At 42.5% G+C, this 17,063-nt stretch overlaps 2 protein-coding genes across 4 annotated transcripts; one reads left to right on the forward strand and one right to left on the reverse strand.

Moving 5' to 3' along the window:
• The first annotated feature begins 57 nt into the window (after positions 1-57).
• REXO4 (REX4 homolog, 3'-5' exonuclease) lies at positions 58-4,934 on the forward strand. Its single transcript, XM_053996060.1, has 8 exons — positions 58-388; positions 820-1,178; positions 1,461-1,613; positions 2,356-2,549; positions 3,031-3,119; positions 3,341-3,415; positions 3,677-3,751; positions 4,361-4,934. The coding sequence occupies exons 1-8, from the start codon at positions 194-196 to the stop codon at positions 4,460-4,462; spliced, it is 1,242 nt and encodes a 413-aa protein (XP_053852035.1). The 5' UTR covers positions 58-193; the 3' UTR covers positions 4,463-4,934.
• Positions 4,798-17,011, reverse strand: STKLD1 (serine/threonine kinase like domain containing 1). 3 transcript variants are annotated; one of them, XM_053996059.1, is made up of 19 exons: positions 16,907-17,011; positions 16,287-16,382; positions 15,830-15,874; positions 14,454-14,528; positions 13,737-13,841; positions 13,484-13,554; positions 12,798-12,913; positions 12,330-12,442; positions 12,080-12,240; positions 11,515-11,645; positions 10,804-10,887; positions 10,032-10,148; positions 9,348-9,482; positions 8,345-8,473; positions 7,394-7,531; positions 6,705-6,833; positions 6,303-6,440; positions 5,907-5,986; positions 4,798-5,086 (listed from the first exon to the last, which is right to left on the reverse strand). In XM_053996059.1, the coding sequence occupies exons 1-19, from the start codon at positions 16,919-16,921 to the stop codon at positions 5,024-5,026; spliced, it is 1,941 nt and encodes a 646-aa protein (XP_053852034.1). In that variant the 5' UTR covers positions 16,922-17,011; the 3' UTR covers positions 4,798-5,023. The 3 variants fall into 3 exon arrangements, with proteins under 3 accessions (XP_053852034.1, XP_053852032.1, XP_053852033.1); XM_053996057.1 differs by having other exon boundaries at positions 8,345-8,590; XM_053996058.1 differs by having other exon boundaries at positions 8,345-8,590; positions 16,287-16,433; positions 16,907-17,002.
• Positions 17,012-17,063: the final 52 nt, after the last annotated feature.

Consider the following 17,063-nt stretch of genomic DNA (forward strand, 5'->3'; position numbering starts at 1 on the left):
CCCCGCGACCCCCCAGCCCCGGAACGCTGGAACCGCCCCCCTCGGCCCCGGAACCCAAGCGCGGGCCGGCGTTCCCCGCCGGGGCGGTGCGGCGCTGTGCCGGTCCCCCTGCGGTAGCGGCGGCCCGGTTGGGACTCGCTGCCTCCCGATCCCGGTCCCGATCCCGGTCCCGATCCCACCCCGCTAACCCTGCATGGCCAAACAGAGCCCTGCGGAGCCGCAGGCGGCGGGGCCGAGCGGCGCGGCCCGCGGGAAGAGCAAGAAGAGGAGGAAGAAGAGGAAGGCCCTGGGGGAAGCGGCGGCCGCGTCGAAAGGCGCGGGCATGGCGGCCGTGGGTCCCCCCCGCAACCCGCAGGAGTTCTCCTCCAACTGGAAGGCGCTGCAGGAGGTGAGGGGGGCCGGGGGATGCGGTGGGGCCGCCCCGGGGAGCCGGGGCAGGGAGGCAGCGGGGCCACGCCGGCAGTGCCTGAATGCAGCTGCACGGTGGAAGGGACGCGTTCCACTGTGCCAGGCTGCTCCGAGCCCCGTCCAGCCCGAGTCACTTCCAGGGATCCAGGGGCAGCCACAGCTGATCTGGGAAATCTGTGCTAGGATCTCCCCACTGTCACTGAGAAGAATTTCTTCCCGATATCCACCTAACGCTGCTCTCTGGCAGTTTGAAGTCATTCCCTTTGGCCTGTCACTCCAGGCTCTTGTGAATAGTCCCTCTCCCCCCCTTTCTTTTAGGAACTGGAAGGACACAATTAGGTCACTCTAAAGCCTTCTCTTTTCCAGGCTCTTTTCCTTTATCTTTCTATTTTTTTTTTAATGTCATTTTAGCTGCTGAAACAAAAGGCAAATAACTCCAAGAAGCCCATCTCCACGGGTCAAACAGACAACAAAAAGAAGCAGCCACTCAAAGCAGCCAAAAGCCCAGGAGTCCCAGCAGTCAATGGGAATGGGAATGTGGTAAAAGCCAAATCCACAAATAAAATGGACAGTGGTTCTGCTAAAGCCAGTCCTCCTTTGGCCAAGCCAGAATCCAAGGGGGTTACAGCAAATAAGAACTTAAATGGCACCAAAAGCAACGGGAAAGGCTGCAAAAAACAAAAGAAAAATGGCATTGTTGTGAAGGAGAAGGATGAGCTGAAACATAAGAGGAGGAAAGCTGAGGAACACGTGGAGCAGCAGCCCAAAGAGTGAGTATTTCAGGCAGCAGCTCTGGATGTGAGTATTTATTTTGGGAGGAGCACAGAGAGGTTCATTCCAAACAACTGCACTTTTCCAGACTAAATTCTGAAAGAAATAAGGAACATTTTGCCCCTGCTCCTCAGACACAGCAAGAAACCTGCAGAGGTGCCAGTCACAGACTTAAATTTCACAGGATTTATCTCTTGGTTTAGAAAGTAAACATACTTTTTGTACAACAGACACCAGATTGCTTTGAGACTGCTAAATGTAATTAAATCTGTTCTTCCCAGGGCTGACATCTGGTTTGATGACGTTGATCCCAAAGATATTGAAGCAGCATTAGGACCTGAAGCAGCAAAAATTGCCAGAAGGAACCTGGGACTTGAAACAGAGCAATCCCTGTCTGTGGAGCAGGTGCTGGTTAAGGAGAAGGCTTTTGATGGGTGAGTGACATTGCAGGGGGAAGCATGGCATCAGAGTGTGAGAAATGGAAAGATAGAAACTTCCAGAGACACTGAAAGGTTTGATCTGCAGCCTTAGAAGAAGCTTAGATTGATGTAAAAATAAAGTACACAGACATTAAGCAGAAAAACTTCTGTTTCTATAAACTCATAAACTTATGCTTCTCTAGCTGTAAGAGTACACCTTAAGTAAGTAACAAACTGTATTAATAAGATAGTGAAGGGTTTATAATGTAAGAGTGTAATTGTATTTAAGCTAAGAGTTTAGATGTTATAGCAGAAACATGTGTGTGCACATGTGATAATATCCCATTAGATAAAAGTATACACATTGCAGTAGAAATAAGTAATAAAAAAGCAAAATAAACTTTGTAGCAACTGTCCATTAGATAAGACAGTTATATATTGTCTTGTAATGAAGAACTTAAACTACTCTTGAGCTGTAACTAACTACTTACTCTCACAAATATCACAGCCTCTGAGACTAATGTTTGTCTGAACAGTAAATTGTTTTTAACCTGACTCTAGTCCCATCCCTTCAACCACACAACAATAATAATGATATCAGAGCTAGCAGACTGGCTTCTGATAACTGATGTGCACAGTGAGCTGACATCTCCCTGCCTCTGCTGCCAGGCTTTGCCCTGCTCACAGCGAGGTGTGAGCCTTGTCAGCTGCAAGGGGCCCTGCAGAGGTGTCCCCAAGGTGTCCCTTTGCCTTTCAGGCTGACCCGGGCCGTGGCCATGGACTGTGAGATGGTGGGGGTGGGCCCCAAGGGCGAGGACAGCATCTTGGCTCGGGTGTCCATCGTCAACCAGTTTGGGAAGTGTGTTTATGACAAGTACGTCAAGCCCACGGAGAAGGTGACAGACTACAGGACAGCTGTCAGCGGCATCCGGCCTCAGAATATCAACACAGGTACCAGGGGTTTCCCCCAAAGAGGGAGAATTCACTGGGTTGTCACAGAAACCTCACTGGCTGAGCTTGGAATAGTTTGAGACCTAATTTGGGAAAACAAAATGCTGAGATTTGAGTTAAACTTAATGCTAAGAAAAATTGTGGGAAGATGTGCTTTTCTACAGCGATCACTAACACCCTTGATGGAATTAACTGGTGGAATATGGTGTAAAAAAATAATTTCCTTTTCATGCTGTGCTCTTTATAGAATTCTCTACACCCTTGAAGGAATTAACTGGTGGAATATAGCATAGAAGGAATTAACTGGTGGAATATAGTATAAAATAATCATTTTCTTTTCGTGCTGTGCTCTTTATGGAATTCTCTATGTTCTTGCAAGCAGAGATTCACTGTACTGTACAAAAATTACAGTCCCGTGTTGCTTCCCAGAAAGGATGCAGTGGTTGCTCATGGAAAGTGTTTCCTTGTGTGGCATTTTTAGGTGAAGACTTTAAAACTGTTCAGAAGGAGGTGGCTGAGATCCTGCAGGGAAGGATTTTAGTTGGACACGCCTTACGGAACGACCTAAAGGTACACTGAAAATGAAGTTCCTGATACATCCCTCTGGATCAAGGGAACACACCTGAGCTCCTGGAAACCTCCTCCCTGTCTGGATGAGCTGGGTCTTGTCCTTTCATGGCTTTAAAGTGTCTCTTAGAGTGGATGGGAGGAAACAACAGGCAGCTGCACATTCAGCTCTGTAAAGTTTCATGCAATAACACATTTTAGACTGAAAATGTGATTTCTTCTAGGTTCTACTTCTTGATCATCCTCACAAGAAGATCAGGGACACACAGAGATACAAACCTTTCAAACAGAGAGTCAAGGTAAGAGAGTGCTGGGAAGGTGCTCAATTAACAGACTCCAGTGCTGCTGACTCACTCCTGTGCTTGCTCTTACCTGACCCTGTTCCTTCTTTCCTACCTGTGCACACACAAATCTCCTAATTTGTTAATTATTCCTGCTATTTCACCAGCAGAGGCTAAGATGTGCTATTCTTTGAGGAACATAACATTTTTCTATAACACCCATCTCTGTTATTTCAAGTCCTGTGAGACAGCATGGTTTCTGATCTGTTCTGTCTCTAGAGTTCCAGGCCATCCCTGAAGCTGCTCTGTGAGAAGCTGCTCAATGTTCAGGTGCAGACAGCAGAGCACTGCTCGGTAGGTACCTCCTCAGAACATCCAGCTCTGGCCTCTGGGTTCACAGTGCTGTGCCTTCATCCCAGTGACACTCAGCAAGCTCTGCTTGGACAGCAGCAGCAGTGAGGTTGTCATCTAACATTGCTCAGTGTTCACTCATTTCGTAAACAACTTGTGCACAAGTCAACTCTTAACTGAATTCTTGTAAAAATTCCCAAGGGGAAGGGTAATGATCAAGATCTGTTTAGCCTAAAAGCAGCATTCTGCACTGCTGCACTGTGGCAGGATGGGTAAACAGTGGGAGAGGCTACACCTGAACCTCAGCAGATCCTTTATTTCAGTGGGCAGGAGGATGGAAAAGAGGAATGAACTGCGGAAGCAAAACTGGGAGGGGAGCTCATAGATACTGTATCAATGACAGAATTCTCTCACTACTTTCCAAGTAACAATCAGAAATGCAGAGCCTTGTGGTGAGCCCTGGACTCTAAATACACAATTTATCCCTTTCAATAGGCACAGAGCCTAAATGGAAAAAGAGATCATGAAATGTTAATTGGAAGGATGTATTAAAATGATGGAAGATTTAGCTGCTTGTTATCTCACATCCTTGTCTGGTCTGTTCTCTTTCAGATCCAGGATGCACAAGCAGCTATGAGACTTTACACCCTGGAGAAAAAGAAATGGGAAGCTGCTGTTAAGAACAAAGCTAACAACAAAAATGGTAAAACTTAAAAACACAGGGTAGAATCTTTCATCTCTGCAGCATTTGGTGGTTTGATGTCACATTCCACATTTAGAGATTAGTCAGAATTGACAGCAGCTATGTCATAAAATCAGTCCAAAGACAATGCTACAGTAACCTGGAAGGTCAGGAATGCTGCTGGTATCCCTGTGGATGGGCCCTGTTCCTGATGCCTGCTACTGTGTTCAAACAACCTTTGTAACAAATGCCTGCAGTTGGGAAGAACTTCATCAGTTAAATTTCTTCAATGGAAATAGACAATGAATAAGTTAAAAAATTAAATTATGTTAGGTGAAGGAAGAAACTGTCATTGCTTTGTCAAAACTCCGAGGATTAAAATCTTTATTTCAAGTATGTTGAGGTCCATAAAGTGAGGTCTACTACAAGGTGAATTCTTAAATATTGCTGTTAGTTACACAGTTGTGGTACCCAAACCATCAATAAATACCTGTTTGCATATTATTAATAGTCCAGTATTCTTTTTTTCTGGTGAGAAGAATCTTCTAATGGAGGATCCAGGCTTTGTATCCAGCAGTGGCCAAGTCTTGTTCTCAGACAAAGCGTTTTTCCTTCCTCAGTTTCAAAAGTGTTGCATCCACCAGGGTCTGAATCTCCTGGCGGGAAATGTGAGAATTGTCAAGCAAAAGATGACCTTGTTACTCCACTTATTTTTGTATTCATTTATTAATAAAAACAATGTGTCCAACCTAGGTCTTTGAAGTGGCTGTTGTTACAACAGGAGAGGGAGCTTTCTCCCTTTCTGTGATTTTTTTTTTTTCTGTGCTACCTTGTGACTGCAGTGTTCATTGAAGGGGTGCAGGCAATACCTGCAGAAGAGCAGTTTGTGACTGTCTTTGAAAACAATTCTGTAAATACATTACTAAAATCAGCAAAATTAAGACTAACTAGTTCTATTGGCTTGATGAACAAACCTAATTATTGGTTTCTTGCCAGTAAGTCATTGCAAAATAAATATTAGTGTAACACATTAAATAGCTCTGATAACTTTGCTGGTTTTTTCAGTGTGACTACTTGGTGAAATTTAATGTAAGTTCAATCTTCCCACAAACTGTCAGAAAGTTTTTGTTGGGTTTTTTTAATTTGTTAATGATGCTACTTCCAAACCAAAAATAAATTGGATGTAATGTATTTATGGCTTTATTCCTGCAAACTTTAGCCTGGTTTAGCATGAAGACTGTAGTAAATTATTGTAATGTTGCAAGAGACCAGAACATATTTTTTTAAATTTCAGCATTTACAACAACAAGAAGAAAAACAACTTTCAACCACTTGTTCTCAGTAATTAGAACTATCCTTACAAACTCACTCTTCACTCCACATGCAGCTAAGTCTCTAAATTTCTGCACTATGATCAGATCCTTCACCAGAAATAATATACTAATATACTTTATTATCACAGAGACTTCTCCATACCGTGCTAAATGGAAACTGGAGTTTTATTTCAGACAGCAGCTTTTCCATTTTCTGGGACCTCATATTCAGCATAACCTCATCTGCAGTGCCAATGAACAAGAAAATGTATGGTTATAGCACAACTGCCAGTGGAGCAGGAGCTAAAGGGGAGAGGACAGAGCTACACAAGGAGGAGGCAAGATAAGATGAAGTGAAAATGTTTTACCATCAGAGCAGTATTTGTTTGGAACAAATGGAGTGAATTCTCAGGAGGATGAATTGGAACTTTCTCAGACACAAAGTAAGTGTTTCCTGAGAGCAGCTAACATGTCCCTGGGAGCTGCTGTTGTGGTTTTACTGATTTTGGGGCTGGAAGAGAGGAGGAGACTCAACAAGTGACAGCAGCAGCCATCTCACCATACTGAACCATCTCGTTCATCAGCAGGCACAGAGCTTCTGCCACCCCTGGCTCGTTGGAATGAAGGTGATATTCATCTTTGATCAGCTCTATTCCACTGCCCTTTGAGTCCAACAGAATTGCCAAAGCTGCAGTTTCTGCAAGGAAGACAAACACTGCTGGGCTCTTTGTAGCTGCAGACTGCAGGATCTGCTTCCCATCCCCTCACCAGCTGGCTCCTGTCACGTTTGCAGGAAGTTGTGCCCATTATTTTCAGTCTTCCTAACAACTACTCTGAAGCATATTTGGGAACAAGTAGAAGACCAGATATGCAGCTGACACTGTCATGCAGGCAGAAGTGATTTTAATGATTGTTTTCATGCTGATTGGTAATTGGTAAAAGCAGAACTGCTGAATGTTACCTGAGAGCCTCACAAGGCTGGCTAATGCCAGGCAGCCATTCTTCACCAGCACTGCTCTTTCTGGGTTCATCCTGAGTGCATCCAGCAAAAGTGCTGCTGTGGGCTCATAGTCACTGTCAGTTAAGCAACCTTTAAAGAAAATAAAAAAAGCACACAGACAAGCCCAAAATTTCAGTATCCTTCAGGCCAAAAGAATAAAGAGTCCTGAACACTCAACTTATTCTACTGATGGGGAATAGAAATGTGATTGCTGAGGGTGTTTTGCTCAGCTTTTCCCAGTGGAACAATGGCACAAGGACAGGCAGTAGGTAAATGTGAAAATATTGTTGCATGAGGAAGAAATAAGACAGGGTAGTACTGCAAGGATCGGTTCTTTAGTGCAAATGATAATGAAAGATTATTTCTTTAACATTAAATACTGTTTCAAATCAACCAAGCAAAGTAGCTGCCCACCAGTGGACTCCCCATTAGCAGTACCTGGTGATTTAATTGCTACAGCTCATCAAAAATGGCTTCATTGGGGAGCCACAGAGCAAGTGCCGGGAAGAGCGACCAAGAGAGGATGCAAGTTCCTAACTCTGCTGCCATCTGCAGAGCCTCCTCCAGCCCAGCAGCCTGGGTAGCAGGACACACAGACATCCCAGCCTTTTCCACGCCCAAGGGACAACAGAGGGACTGGGATCACACACCTTGGAGTGCCAGTGCCCACAGAGCTGAGCAGGCAGACTCTGCAACGACTCCATTCTGGAGGTGTTTCTGAAGCACTGCTGAGGTGACAGGGAGAGCACTTTCCAGCACTGCTTGGTCTGCATTATTCTCTGAATTACCTTAACAGAAAGGAAATGAACCAGGCAGAGTTATTTAATGAAGCAATGATATCATTGTATGTCAAATTATATCAGTAAAACCTTAATGGGTGTTGGCATTGGAATAATGCAACATTGTTTTAGTCTGGAGGGCAGCAGAGGGAAGGAATCAAAAATGTACAGAACCAAAGCAAGTGCTGCAGGACTAATAAATAATTCTGTTTATTGGAGAAAGCTGAACTTCTGCAGGAACTAGTGTTCTTTGTCATTTAAATTATGCATAGGGATCACAGCAAGAAGCCTCCAGAAATAACCACAGTTTTGACAGGATCCAGACTGCAGGATGGGAATTCAGCTGTCCCATAAATCCAATGGGTAATTTGCTGCACAGAGGGAATAAAACACACCAGGTGAAACTGTGCACAGTCTGTGCTTCCAGCTTTGCATGATGATCAGAACACCACAAGAACACTTCACAGAAACAAATCAGTAAACATAAAATCAGGTCACATCTTGGCCTGAATGGCTCAAATTTGACACCTTATCACATAAAGGGTTGCTAAAAAACCCTGCGTTAATTTTTGGTTTTATCTAGTTTAGCTCCGGATCACAAAGTGATGGTAGCAGTGCTGTGGAAACAACTCTCCAGAATCACAAAATCAGATTGGTTTGGGTTGGAAGGAATCTTAAAGATCATCTCATTCCATCTCCCTGGAACGAGAATGGGAGAAAATCCAATCCCAGCGACAGGAATGTCTGAACTCAATTAGGCTCAATACCTGCTGCCCTTCAGTCACATGAGTGCAGGCACAATACTCGCTGTGTTCTACTCACCACTCACAGCCAAGCTCCAGAGAACGGCACAGCAAGAGAAGCAGATCTTGTCATTATGAAGAAAACGTCTTAAAACTGACAGAAGGTCTGGAATGATTCCAATTTTCCTTAGGTTCTCCGCAGCTACTTCTGAAAACCACAGAAATTCTATAGAATCTGGTATTTTTGTCCCACTCACTGGCCTCGAAACGGGCAGCACTAAGGTGTTTAAACTGAGATAACAGACCGGTAACATGAGCCCATTAGCTGGACAAAAGGAAGCAAGAGAACAGACCGAATTCTTTAATATGCACTTAACACATCTGATTCTTTCAAATGCATGCCTGGCCATCCTTTTTCCTCACAGACTTGGAATTCACAGAGCAGGAAAGGAACCGAGAGGGTGTAAATTACAAGTTTTCACCTGTTTCCATTTTAACGATTCAAGCTAAGCTTCAGAATTAGGAAACTCTGGATAAAAATAGTTTGGTCTTAGACATGACTCTTTGTAATGATTTTTTTGAAGGTTTCCCCCTTGTTGCTAAATCCTACTGTAACCATTTCTAAAAACAGTTTTTGATGACTGTTGAACTGACACTGAAAACAACTAAAATATTATAAATATTTAGCAATTACAAGTTCAGAAGAAAAGAAAACAAAGTAGAGAAGTTAGGGAGAATGGTTTCAATTCATCATGGCAGAGTCCAAAATAGAATTCAGGTTCTATGCCCTCATTTTCTCAAGCACTACTATTTGCAGAGCTTGTACTTGTTTACAAAACTAAAGGAAATACAGAATTGTATTTATTAAAAGTGGTCCTGTAAATCCCTGAAGCCTCAGCATTGTATCTTAAACTTTGAGGGGTGTTATCAATATCTGGTCAATCTTACCAATATTAAATTAATAATTACCCACAGACATCCACACCTCTTAGTGAAAGCACAAGTTCTGCACTGTATCTTGGATTTGTTTCAAAAAGTAAAAATAAATTAAGATTCCCCAAAGAATGAGCAAGGTGACCCACCACTGGCTGAAACCATCATCAATAATGTGCAGAGCATTGAAAGGAACTCTTCATTTTCAGAATGTTTTCTCACTGTGTGTAACAGGCAGCTGGCCACACTCTCATCCAGGGCCATCATCACCCCCTGTTCCAGAGCTGTCACCACAAACATTGGAATAGAACAAAAATTTCAGTGGTTTTGAATGAAATCTGAACCCCCCCTGCCTTGCAATCAGCACAGCAAAACATTCAATTAGCAGCATTTCTTCACATAAAATAAGCAGAAGTTACTTTAAACTTTTATTTTCTGAAACTCAACTCTTAGTATTTTTAAGCTCGTATCATCAGGTGGTTTTGGGGTAAATTGCCTTGAAAGTGACAGCAGGAGCCACACGAGACCCAAACCCACTTTTATGGTTCAAAACTTAAACACCAAAACAATAAGAGTCTCCTTTATGTCCTCTATTAACACTCTACATAACATGAAAACAAACTTGGCTGGACAAGATCAGCACCTATATTTAAAATTATCTCTTAACACAGAATTGCTGGATGCCAGTCCTGAAGGAAGGCCATGGGAATTCAGAAAGCTGCTTAACTTCCTTTAGTGCTTTGAATACATCCCCTAAAATTGTTAATGGAGCAGGTAATGGGTTCAGAAATCTTTACAAGACCCAGCAGAAGGAAGAAATCAAAAAATTGTACCTTGACTAAGAATTTCAAGCAATAAAGTGCAGCCTTCTACTTGTAAATCCAGAGAATCTGTGTGAATCTTCATGGCAAGAGTGATCACTTCTGTGCATGTTAGCAGATGGGGGAATGCTGTGGGGGAAAAGAAATTCTTTGAGAAAGGTTCTTGAATCAAAGAGAACAAAACAGAGTGAATTGTTTTAATCTGTGTGGGAAATGTCTCCTATCAATTAAAGCTAAGAATAACCCTGAGTTTTAACATCATAAGCCAATGCCAGCATTAAAATGCTGTCAAAGGACAGAGCATTTTATAACTGATTTAACACAGTGCTTTGAATTAAAAACCTTGATCTGAAAGCTTCTTTTGAAAAATGTGAAGCTGCTGGGAGAAAATACACAGCTTTACAGACACACAGGAATTAGCCATGTGTAGCTTCCTTTTGCTCTGCCAGCCTTACAGCCCCAGGAATTACCCCCAGGTCATGCCAGGGCTTGTGGAAATTACCTTCCTCAAATGTCAGTTTGTTGCCAATTCAAATATCAGAGGTTTTTTTTTTTTTTTTTTTTCCCCAGTGCCCATTTTTATTATCCAGTAAAGCCCCTCTGCTGGTTAACAATAGCATGTACAGAACAAGCACTAACACAATCCCATCAGCTACTGGTCTGCAGAAATAGGAAGAGAGCAAATTCATTCTCATTTATGGGCATTGGAAAGGTTTTCCTCTTCCTATGATCTCAAAATGTAAGGAAGGAACAGAATGAATAAATAGATCAAATAGTGCCTTACCACTTTTATCCTTTACAAAGCTGGCAAGGTGCTGAATGCCTTTAGCCTGGACTTCTTCAATATCCCAGGAAGCCTGCATGAATTCTGAGAAACCAAGGAAACTCTTCCAACCATTCCACACAAACACTTACACAGAATTCTCAAACTGTCTCTGTTTTGTGCAAGATGTGAATTCATATGAATGAAAATAATGAAATTTGGGATTGTTGAAAAGAGAGTTTTCCCCCCAGCTCATTAAACATTTCAATATTACCAAGTGTTATGATTCACAATGTATTTGGCATTATATATATATATATTTGAAGACCTGTAGGAATATTAAACCAGAGCAGGGCTAGGAGCTTTAAATGCATTATTCCAATAGACTTTTCAGATTAAAATAACATCTTCCTTATTTAGAGGGAAAATAATGGAGCAGATCCCTTATGGCATGAAATAGCAAACATGTTACAATGCTAATAAAATAAGTGGAGCTCCCAAATTCCCAGAGGAATTACGTCTAACCCTGTTTAATTTTTTGTAGTAGGAATGCCTGAGAACCTTAGGAATTAAGAGGAAAAGTTGCATAGTGATCCTTGCTCCAAAGAGTATCCATTTTATTTCAGGTAAAATGAGTGTCCAAGAATTTATTTCCAAGTAGAACACATCCTGACTGGAAGGGTCTATTTCCTGTGAAAATCACCTTTACATTAATCTTATTCTCCTTATTACCTAGAACACTTTCAACTCCTCCCTGAAACAGCACATCTGTTATTGTGGGAGGCAGAGACTTCTTTAATTTTATTGAGGTGCCACCAGCAAAAGTCAGGCATTTCCCAACAAATGGAACAGTGACCAGATCCCTGGAATTTTGAGAGACAAAAGCAGCACCAGTGAGTTAGAACTGGTAAATTAGAAAAGAAAAAATCTACAGGCATTGTTTCATTTTGATATTAAAAAAATCTAATATTACTTCTAGATGAGATTATTTTTGACAGAACTTAAACAATTTACTTCCAGAAAGCTCAAGAAAGAGCTCATATTGCACAAGCCATGCTTAGGTGTCAAGTTCAGGCTCATAAAATTGTGTATAACATGAATTTATAATAGAACAAAAAGGGACACCTGCTCCTCTCTGTGTCCACTCTGAAGGAACATCAAGTCTTTAATAACTCAGTTTGTTGAGGCAGGAGGATAAGCAATGTTAACCCTTTCCAACAGCAGTGAACATTCCCAATTTGTAGAGGTAGGAGGGGTTTAGGACAAAACAAATCAAGGGAAGGCAGCAAGAACTCACCTTGCTGTGGGTCTCAGGCTGGGCTCAGTCTGTAGCATCATCAATAAAAGTGGAAAGAAAGGCAAATAGCTGCTTTCTCCATCCTGCATCAGGGCCAGCACTCCTTCCAGGCAGCTGCTGTCCCCCCTGATATCCTGCAGTAAGGAATTTATCTCTTCTGCCTGGGAACAGCACAGTGTCAGAGCTCTCACACACAGATATCCTGATGAGCCCAGGATAAAAAAATCCCTAATAAATCACTCTTACACACATTCAGAACAAAGCAGCTCATCATATCAAGGAGGACACAGCCCAGGGACCAGATGTCAGATTTCTCAGTGAAAGAAAATCCAAATGTTTCTGGAGCCATCCAAGACTTGCTTTCTGTAGAAACAGGAATTATATGGTGACATTGCTTCCAAAAACTACAAAACACACTGTAACTAATGGACATTTTCCTAACATGTTCCTGAGGACAAAGCTAAAAAGGATTCCAACTGTACTGATTGCAGAAACTCACACACATATCTACATTTTTCACTTGTGAACACAATTAAAGCTGCAGAGAAATGCCTATGAAAATCCTATTTAGAAGACAAATAGTTTAATGCAGAGAAAGGAGAAGGAAGATAACTTTCTCCTCTTTCCTAATTTTTCTCTAAGGAATGAAAATATCCACCACAACTGAAACCTTTTAAAAATACAGTAGGAAAGAAAAAATAGCAAAACAAATATCTACCTTCTTCCACTCTGATTTTCCATTTCAGCTCATCTTTCATAAGTGTTTCAGTACTGAAGTCACTCAGCATGAAGGATGGTTCACCAGTCACAAGGATGTTTGATGGCTTGAGATTTCTGCAACACAAATATTTTCTGTCAGCCTGTGAAATTAGAGTCTAATGACATATAATTACAAATTCCCTGCATCTTTAGCCCTCAGAAGGTTTGGTTTGGTTTTTTTTTTGGGGGGGTGGGGAAATTAATTTGGATTTTTTTGTCTGTGTTCTGTTGGTTTTCGTATTTTTTAATATACAAGTGATAATCAACCAAAATACAATTATTTTCCTCTCTAAACACTTTAAAATTTGTGCTTGGGACACAAATTGATCTGAGCATGGAATGCAAGGGTTGTCTTTTTTTCAGATACACAAACTTTTGTCCATCACAGCCACCAAAATGTGAGCATTTACAGAGATGAACAATTTTTTAAATATTAAAAAAAAAAAAAAAACAAACAATGAGTATTCCAGACAAAACTCAGGAAATAGGTAAATTTGGAAGAAAAAAAAACTAATCTAAAGTCTGGAACTTCTACCCCCTACTTCTCCTTTTGGAAGAGTAAAATTCCCTGCCTCTGAGCACTGCTGAACCAACACTGCAAAGAACAAGGACCTGACAGACAAAGAAAATGAGATTTCTGCTCACCTGTGCCAAATATTTCGTTTGTGTATGTAAAACAAAGCATCCACCATCTGTCCCAGGAACTTCTGAACCACCTGTGGAGGGAAATAGACATGAAAGTGTAACACAAACACAGTAAGTTTCAAATATCTCTCAGAAGTGAGCTTCCAAAACCACCCTCCTGTGCTTTGAAGGCCTTAGGGAGGATTTTTAGAAAGAAGGAATACCATAAAAGCAACAAGTCTCAGTTCAAACAGGTGCCTCCTGTACTTTTTACCATGTCTGTTATCTTCTCTGACTTCTGCCTCTTTTCTTTGATTAGAGCTGAAAGATCTCCTTGGCCTGAGTGCTGCATGACCAGGCAGAGGAACAGAGATGAGACCTGCAATAAAACATTGCACCAAAATTGCTGAATTGTTTGCAGGCAACAGAGACAAAACCAAACTGGTGGGTGTGATGTTCACAGTACAAAAGGCTTCTGAGGTGAATATTCTCTCACAGAAGAGACAAGATTTAATTTCTTTCATTAAAAATACAGCATGCTCATTGTTTTAGCAAATAAAACAAACCACCACTATCAAGCATCTTATCTGAAGCTGTATAGGATGATTCAAATCAATTATACATCCATAAAATCATCAAAGGTTCTGTCCAAGCACTGAAGAAAATTAGGTAATAAGTGAGGGCTTTCAGCTTCTTATGGTCCCCTATAGAAGGGTTTTCATGCAGGCATGAAAATCAGAATTGCACACTAATTCCTATCAGAATCTGGGAGTCTGCCATGTGATGGACTCCAATCCATACATATTCACAGCTTTTTAGTGTGTGTATTCAGGAGCCAAAAAAAAAAAAAAATCAGGATTGTTTCAAATTAAAAAAAACTTCTTTTTTAGCATCTCACCCCAATATCCCCACATTTAAATCTGTGAATAGGCTCATGTGCCTAGAACATAAACCACACATTCCAGTTTAACTAATCCTGTTCCATTCTCACCTCTTTATTCCAAGTCAGAAACAATTCCTTGTAAGTACAGATGTTAGAATGGCAGAGTTTTAGCAAATCCATTGCCTGCACAGAAGAAGATAAAATAGAGAGAGCTTTCTATAGCTACAGAGTCCTTCCCTTTAACAGGACCTTAAATAACACCCAAAGCCAGTTCCTCACTTGTTCATATCACATTTCTGATCAAACTCTTCCAAAGTGCCATCTCTGTTAAATATTTGCATCCACAAAGGTGGAAAGAAGGAAAATATTTCACCCAGTGCTGCAACAGCTTTGTGAGACTCGAAGATATAAACTGATCCACTGGGAGATAATGTGTGAAGCACCTCCTTCTTCAGTTCCTAACATCCTAACATGAAAACGTTTCTTAGAATATGTCAGGATGATTTCTCAAGTGCAGCCATTGTTTCCTGTAACCTCCATGCAAGCTTGAACCTCAGCACATATAATGGCACGAGAGATTTTTATCTCCTTGAAGGTGGTTTCTGTGCAGGGCTCTAACAAATCCTAACCACTTCAGCACATTTGCTGATTGTGTGGAAGATAAAAAGAATTCAGGTTACACTCCTCTAGTTGTGTTTGTGGCTGTGCAGGCACAAAAGAAAAAGCTAAAAAGAGCCAGGCTCCCAAATGGCACAACTGCATTTATTTTAATAGATGTAATTCAATATTTATTTCAACAGAAAATTGGATCAAGTTTTACTGGTAATGCCGTATTTGGTACAGAAAGAGGTCACCTCTCTGACCAGGATAAAATATCTGCACAAACATTTATTCACCTTCTTTTCCAACTCCAGATGCTGTGCATACTGGGCACTGGAAGACTCATCCATCATGTGCTATTCCACTATTTTATTGAAAACATTTTTGGTCTTTTAAGAGTATTTCTGATGCTACTTACTCAAGGCATTACGACAAAGTTTGCACCAAAAAAAGAAGAAAAAGGGTACAAAAAGGGACAAAATCATTCACATTAAAAATGTCCAACTCTAAAAAAAGAGCATATCATGAAATATGTTATCTAGACATCAAGTTATTAATAATAAAGTACAAACAGACCAAGGTTCTTCTTCAGCTTAAAGGCCAAAAGGATGAGTTTTGTCCTTTGGCTTCCCAAAACAAATAAAAAAATCTGAGAAAGAACTGCCCTCTGAGAAGAGCTGTCCATTTGAATTTACATATCCATAAATAACAACAATTAATACAAACCCTGGCCTGAGCCCAAGCAGAGGGCAGAGAGCACACCCCACAAATAGTCCTACCTGATTTACTTATTTACTCAGCTAATCCTTGCAGATAAAAGACTTGGTTCTACCAAGACTTTGGTCTTTGTAAGTGAAGTAGTAAAGAAAACACTGCACCAATACCTCCTTCAAGGCCACATTTGCTTGGTGTTGGTCAATGCATTCAACCTGCAACCAAACAAAAGACAGGGCTGAGACTGTAACAGAAACACCAGGGAACTTCGAGCCACAACACTCTTACCTGGGTGAATGGACTGCAAATAATATAAATTTTCAATGATAGGTCAAATCTCTAATGTTTGGGGCAGTTTTGGTGTCAGGAGATGGGTAAAACAGAGCTGAAAATATGTGTGTGACAGTGTTTCAGCTGAGAGCACTGTGGGGACCTCACTAGGCTGCTGCCCTTTCCCCACTTTGAGCACCAACATTCCACTAAACTGAGTGGAATCTCCCATTTTCCCAAAAAGCAGCACTATAACAAGCAAGCCCACTCTTACCCAGCAGCTCGTGCTACTGTCCTGGTGCCCCTGGCGACAACAAACATGCCAAACTCCCGTTTTCATAGCAACCACCAGCTCACCTGCTTTATTGCATATTTCTTCTGGGCACCCCGGTCTGTTTTCAGCTGAGCCACCAGCATCGTGCCCAGTGCCCCGGGCTGGAGCTGCTGCAGCACCTGCCGGGCACAGCACACACCCAGAGCACCTGCTCAGCTAGGGCAGCACAACTGAGGCAAAAAAAAACCCCCTTCCATAAAAACCCTGCACGCAGAAAACACCTCCAGCTCCCCGCGGCAGGACGAGGGACACCCCAACCTTCACCCCAGCTCCTGAGAGGAACACAGGCCTTCGCTTCCCTCCTCTTCAGGGCATTCCCCGTGCTGAAAACACCCCCAGAGCACCCACAGCCCCTCCAGGACCGCGTAACCCCCCAGGGCCCCTCAACCCCATCTCCTATGGTCGTGTGCTGCTGCAAGGGGTACCCACACCATTCCCCAGGGCCACGGACCCCTCATAAACCCCTCCAGCGTCACTCAGCCCGCTCAGAGCCACCCACACCATGTCCCCAAGGGCACCCTGGTCACAGACCCCCCCCTCAGGGCCAAGTACCCCACACAGACCCCTCCAGCACCACCGACACCCCCACAACGCTGCAGCCGCCCGCTTATTGCCGGGTAGAGCTTGAGCCTGGGGGCAGCACCTCATATTTTTCCATGGCGGGCACACAGCCCGGCACCGCGGGGCAGCGGCCCTGGGGGCGTGAGACCCCCCCACTCCCCTCACACACACACAACAGTGCGGAGGGGGCGCGGCCCCTTTAAGAGCGCTGAGGGGGCGTGTCTGAGGGGCGTGTCCCG

Source organism: Vidua macroura, chromosome 21 (genome assembly GCF_024509145.1).
Source record: "Vidua macroura isolate BioBank_ID:100142 chromosome 21, ASM2450914v1, whole genome shotgun sequence".
In the NCBI taxonomy this organism is placed as follows: domain Eukaryota; kingdom Metazoa; phylum Chordata; class Aves; order Passeriformes; family Viduidae; genus Vidua; species Vidua macroura.